The 5,710-nt window shown below is 43.9% G+C and overlaps 1 protein-coding gene across 1 annotated transcript; it reads right to left on the reverse strand.

Moving 5' to 3' along the window:
• Positions 1–1,325: 1,325 nt before the first annotated feature.
• LOC118403556 (ZP domain-containing protein-like) lies at positions 1,326–4,608 on the reverse strand. Its single transcript, XM_035802291.1, has 7 exons — positions 4,399–4,608; positions 4,057–4,232; positions 3,508–3,611; positions 2,892–3,188; positions 2,277–2,439; positions 1,848–1,959; positions 1,326–1,509 (listed from the first exon to the last, which is right to left on the reverse strand). Exons 1-7 carry the CDS (start codon positions 4,565–4,567, stop codon positions 1,364–1,366), a joined length of 1,167 nt encoding a protein of 388 aa, XP_035658184.1. The 5' UTR covers positions 4,568–4,608; the 3' UTR covers positions 1,326–1,363.
• Positions 4,609–5,710: the final 1,102 nt, after the last annotated feature.

The raw sequence follows: 5,710 nt of genomic DNA on the forward strand, positions 1-5,710 counted from the left end.
TATTAAGTTTTATTTATCAATGAATAAAAGGGATTTGTGCTTTATCTGATCACTATCGGCCTTTATACAAGATGATGCATGGTATTCAAACAAAGAAACATTAATATTGTTTTACATCGCACAAAGATTTTAAACGAAATTTAGGTTAAGACTAAGAGTTATACTTCGAGTAAAACCGTCTTGCCCTTGAAAAGATGCACGTTAACATATGGGCCAAGCATGTGAGAATTAGTGTAAACCTCCTTCGCGTTGGTGGTACCATTGATATGCACCCTCCCTACGTTCGCTCAAACATTTCTTTCAATGCACAAGTGTTCCTAGCTATTATGATAAGAAGGACGTGAGTATGACAACTACAGACATGTTTTTCATACGAGTGTGACTCTGATAATACTAGTATGGCGACCCTTGTCTCTTTAAACAAGAGTCCGTTCAATAGCCACCAAAACAGCCGTCCTTATCTTAAGTACATAAAATCAGTCGAGACTAAACAGCTAATGATTGCAGTATGGCGGGTCGGTAGCTCTGTTGTCGGGAAACGACGGCGTCCGTAAGGCACACGTCCGGGGTGCGGTGGGTGTTTGTGGAGGATGTTGAGTGACAGGTCAACTTGTTCGTGTCCTGGTAGGTTCTTAATGATACATAAACAACGTTCACTGATGTAATAATAACAGATACGGCCCATGGTTAAAAATCACATAAAACATCTAAAGCGATCTGGTTAAAGCATGGTAAGGAATCCATCTTCTGTATATTTCGTAATTTGAACACAAGCCTTTGTTTGACAAAGGATTTCTACTGTATATCTTATCGTAAATGATTGATTAGTTTGTCTTTTAAATGTTATTTTCATCGCCAGCTTTTGTTATCATAAGGTACTAGATAAATACAGCTGCAATCATTGTGTAAAACAATGTGAGAGACACACGACATTCAATGTGATCATCATCTTAGTTTATTTGCACACAGTGACTGATAGCATGTTAGGTAGGTGACTGAAATCGACTGCATTAATTAACAACTAAAAAGACTTCCATACGTCAAGACCGTTTGCAGGAATAAGATTTACGGACATATAAAATGTATAACAGTTTTTGCTAAAATGCAAATAGAAGTATTAAGAAAATGAGTGTTATTGAGTACAATTGTTTCCAAGCTGACATCGTACAGATGAGAAATTGCATTATATAATCACATCAAATAGATGAGTCTAACTATAATCAAACACACAAAGAAATGTCATAGATATCATCAAGCTAGCCTACAGAATATCTGCTAAGTCCATCGTTGCAGCAAATACTACACAAAAATGATGTTTACGACGGGGTATCACAAGGAGTTTTCGTGACCAGATAATGGTGCTTTACTCGGCATCAAGGTTACTGAGTGGCTGGTATCCCGGATGTACCCGCTTTGAGCGCCTCACTCTGACAGCCAGTAAAACTGCAGCGAGAACGATCACCACAGCAGACCCGCCAACAGCAATGACCGCGGCCTTCGCACCATCCGCTGTAAATGAAATAAAGTATAACATGAATAGTCAGATCTGTATGAGGCAGATACTGTCACTTAATCTCCAAGTAGATCCTACGGTAGCATAAGATAGTTCCAAAATCTCCGGTACGATAGTAAGATAAAAACCTCCGGTAGCCATACATACTCCTAGCTTGGCCTCATTCCTTTGCCAGCTTTTGATACTATCTTATGCTACCGCAGGATCTGCTTGGAGGTTAACTGTTACTGGAAACTGTGGATTGGTTGGTCTTCAGCACCAAGGACAGACACACCAAGCACCACAAATGCCTTGTCAAAACGGAGACGTAAAAATGTACAAAGTATCCACTTACCCTCTTGGAAATCTGCACTAAAGATGATGGGGCCCTGAGAGATCACGTAGCGGCTCTTCATGGCATCCTGGTCGCCGAGCGCCCTCTTGTGGTGACGACTGGTCCTGCAACCCTGAGACAATTTTGCGAAGACACATGTTAGAATGTGAGTGTAACTTTCCTTTCCCAAGATATTTTGTACTGACTCATGGCATCCATTTCTAAGCACATTTCCGTATTGTACATTGTATGACGCAATTTAGTCTTCGGACTGCCATCTTATACTCTAAATTGTGCGTGGTGTTATTTAAAGAAACGCCCCCCCCCCTCCCCCTTTCTCTCTCTCTCTCTTTCTTTATATAACACCTAACTGCGAAGGGATTTTAGTAGCATTGGGAAGCGTTTTGTGCTATATGATATACCCAAAGTGTATAACATCGTTGAAGGTACCTGTTCACAGCGGGATGTTGTGTCAGTTGCATCGCACACCTCCACCTCACACCGGATGTTGACTGTCGTCACTTCCTGTACGAAGCGGAAGGCCTCCAGACCGAAGCGCTGTGTGCCGGGTTGAGGTTGTGCGTAGAACTGTAAGGTGTCGTCCGAGGCACAGCTGGAATGTGGAAAAGATTTCAAGCAAAATATAGCAATATGGTTGGTTTGAGTTACATGTACTAGTTAGTAACATCATGATTTTATGCTTTATTACTACAAATCATGCTGTTGTCATGATATGTGTCTTTATACTTAAATACTTATTACAATGAACTTCTGCTGAGACGAAAGCCCACCGTTTCTATAACGTAACGAAACTTTCTATGAAAACCTACTGATGGTTTGAGCTTTCGAAACAAGGTCACACCCCATTGGGCAAAATCGACTTTGACCTTTACCTTTCCAACCCACATCTACATATCATTGCAATCTGTCCAGAGGTTCTAAAGTTATGCCAACTACAAATGTCCGTTAACACAATTAAACAGACAACCAAGCACACACACAGGTCCAACCAAAAGTAATACCTCAATTTTTCATGGAGGTAAAAATACAACGATTAATACTCACCTTTCCTGTATCAGTGGGTACTTTAGGGAGGCGTTGTTCCCGGATGTAGCCTCACAGTGCAGGGCGATGACTGACAGCTGTCGGGCGTGGCCCTGCACCTGCAGCTGCAGGTACATCATGTCCCGCAGGTGCAGGTGCACCGGGTAGTCAGGTGTGGTGTACGGGGACAGGTAGCTCTGTGTGGGGAACAGGTCCAGCCGGATGGACAGCTGACCGAACCCTTCATCAACAAACTCCAGTCCGCCCGGGATGGGCAGGAACTCGGACATCACGGCTTCGTCACGATCGTACTTACAGCTGGGATAGATAATGGAGCAGCTTATATTTTAGCCAGCGAAATTGTTTACTTAGCTATTTTTACTTGCTATAAACTTTCACTTTCACAGACAATCTATCTCCAAGCAGATGTTGGAGAGCAAATTTGTGACTTTTTTCGATCGACAATTTTGCAGCAGAAACACCGGGTGCTAGAACAACGTCACCCTTTTGCCTGGCAACATCTGCTTGAACATTATGTATGATTTCGAAGGTATGAAACAGCACATGGATTTTTACCAATCTAGAGCTGTTTACCGATATTAGTGACAAGAACCGTCAAATGTCTTCGTCTACTTACACAGAGTGTATGACTACATCCGGGTCTCTGGTGATGACGCCATCATGGGTAAACAGCAGGCTGACATTGTTGTAGAATATGACGTACTTCGAGTCAAAGGTCACCTAAGGGGTCGGAAGGAACATCAATTAGGACAAAGGTGGTCGAATTGTTGATACGAAATATTAAAAAGTTACAAAAGCATAGACCATGCCCTTGCCAAGCCACTCCGGGCCACCCCTGCTGGCCTTTCCATTTGCATCGGGCGGCGCACCCACTTAACATCGGGAGGAGCAATGATAAGGGACCACCTTTTTCAGCACCCAGGACATTGCCCGCTGACACACTGCCACTTTACTCCGGGCGCATCTGAGGCTATCCTGAGACTATGGTGGCGCTCATACGCCATACCAAGCTTGAACAGGCCCATTGCAATATCTCAACAATACAGTGAGCAGAGGGAGGGACCTACAAGCCCGGCCTGCCTACGGCACCCACGGAATCTTACATAGCTCGCGAAGATGCCTTCTAAATGCCAAAGCGAAGCGACTAGACTGTTCTACTAGATACCTTTGTCCCGCACTGATATAGCCCGGTGCGCAGGATGTAGTGGGTACCGTTGAAGGTGGCCTGACAGCTCGGGTCCAGGTCCCAGTGCAGCCCGCTGGTGATCACGTGACTGAGCCGGTGGGCCGGCAGGGCTAGCTCCATGTAGTCGTTGGTGCAAATAGGGGCACTCTCAGACTCTGGAACAAAGAGAATTGGATATCAAAGGTGATTTTCTCACCCTCTTGCTCCCTCTTTTCTCTCTCACTCTCTCTATCTCTCCTCCCTCCATCCCTCTCATCTGTCTCTATCCTTCTTATATCTCTCTCATTCTCTCTCTTCCTCTCTCTCTACTCTAAAACTCACCAAGAAGGCCAGGCTTGAGAGTATTGACGATCTTGGTAGGTTTGTCTGTGATGGCCTTTGTGGCTTCTTCTGTTGTTTTATAGTGACCTGGCGTTATACCGGCGGTGGTTGCATCGTCTGTTGTGAGCTCCATGGTGGTTGTAGTTTCCATGGTCGTAGTCTCTGCCATCGTGGTCGATTCTGCCGTTGTTTCAATGGTTGTAGTTTGAGTGGTCGTTACAACCATGGTAGCTGTCAAAAGAAGATGACAGGATTTTCAACGTGGTAGAGATAGAGTCACATTCTCTGTTCCTTAGATAATAAGCCGAGCTGTCTTAAAACGCGGTTGAAGTCAAAAAACGACGGAGGACAGCGAAGACAAAATGGTCCCACCAATCGCAAAGTGGTTAGGAGAAGCTGGGAGATGTACAAAATGACTGGTGGCACGGATGGTCCCGACGTCTCTGGAAGATGGAAGTTCCTATGAGGACGACCAGGAAGATTCTGACTACAACTACCTCTGATCAGATTCGTTTGAAAGTGGAATGTCGGACTGCGGTGACAGTGAGGACGGCCTTTCAGATGAACAGAGTATTGTTGGTGATGAAGACAGAGGGTGGAAATGAAAATGGGGACAATTGAGCTACCAGATATTTCCAAAGGCCATAGATATGAGATTGATAACTACCTCTTGGGTTCGTTTAAAAGTGGAATGTTGGACTACAGTGACAGTGAAGACGACCTGACAGATGAAGAGAGTATTGATGGTGATGAAGACAGGAGGGGTCGGAGTGAAGATGGGGGCAATTGAGCCACCAGTGTGCAGAGGATGCTTCCAAAGGTTCGAAAGTATCCATAGATAGAGTCCTTGTACAGCACAGATATGATTCTAATCAGTCAGAGCTTTGTGCTTAGAAGGAAGTCAAAGGAGACATGCTACATATTTCCAACATTTTTGACACATTTTGATGGATTACTGAGAATCATGAGACTTGAGATGTCAATGAGTTTGTTCTCGCTCTTTGCTCATGTACACCTACATGTATGCACCAAAGTCTTGTTGACAGTAGATAGCACATTTTTACTAGATAGAATTACTATTTCTGCCACTACACCAAAAGCATAACCTTCTCGGCAAAGTTTATCTAACAACAGATTCCAGACGACGGTTATTTCACACATTTCAACATCAGCAACAGTCATGTGACAAAAGAAATTCAAGAGGAGAACTATTGATGTGAAAATGAGGCAGAGTGCCGCCTCTAAAGCTCCCCAAGTAGTGAAGTGTGAAATGGATTAAATATTTCGTCAAAAAAAAAGAAAACATTTCCCC

The sequence above is a fragment of the Branchiostoma floridae genome, chromosome 16 (assembly GCF_000003815.2).
Source record: "Branchiostoma floridae strain S238N-H82 chromosome 16, Bfl_VNyyK, whole genome shotgun sequence".
Classification (NCBI taxonomy): domain Eukaryota; kingdom Metazoa; phylum Chordata; class Leptocardii; order Amphioxiformes; family Branchiostomatidae; genus Branchiostoma; species Branchiostoma floridae.

Bases quoted from the DNA above. Each gene is read 5' to 3' on its own strand.
- LOC118403556 (XM_035802291.1), bottom strand. From the start codon at position 4,567: ATGGCAGAGACTACGACCATGGAAACTACAACCACCATGGAGCTCACA. The intron at 3,612-4,056 runs GTATCTAGTAGA...CCGACCCCTTAG, and splicing joins TATATCAGTGCGGGACAAAG to GTGACCTTTGACTCGAAGTA. The intron at 1,960-2,276 runs GTACCTTCAACG...AAATTGTCTCAG, and splicing joins CAACATCCCGCTGTGAACAG to GGTTGCAGGACCAGTCGTCA.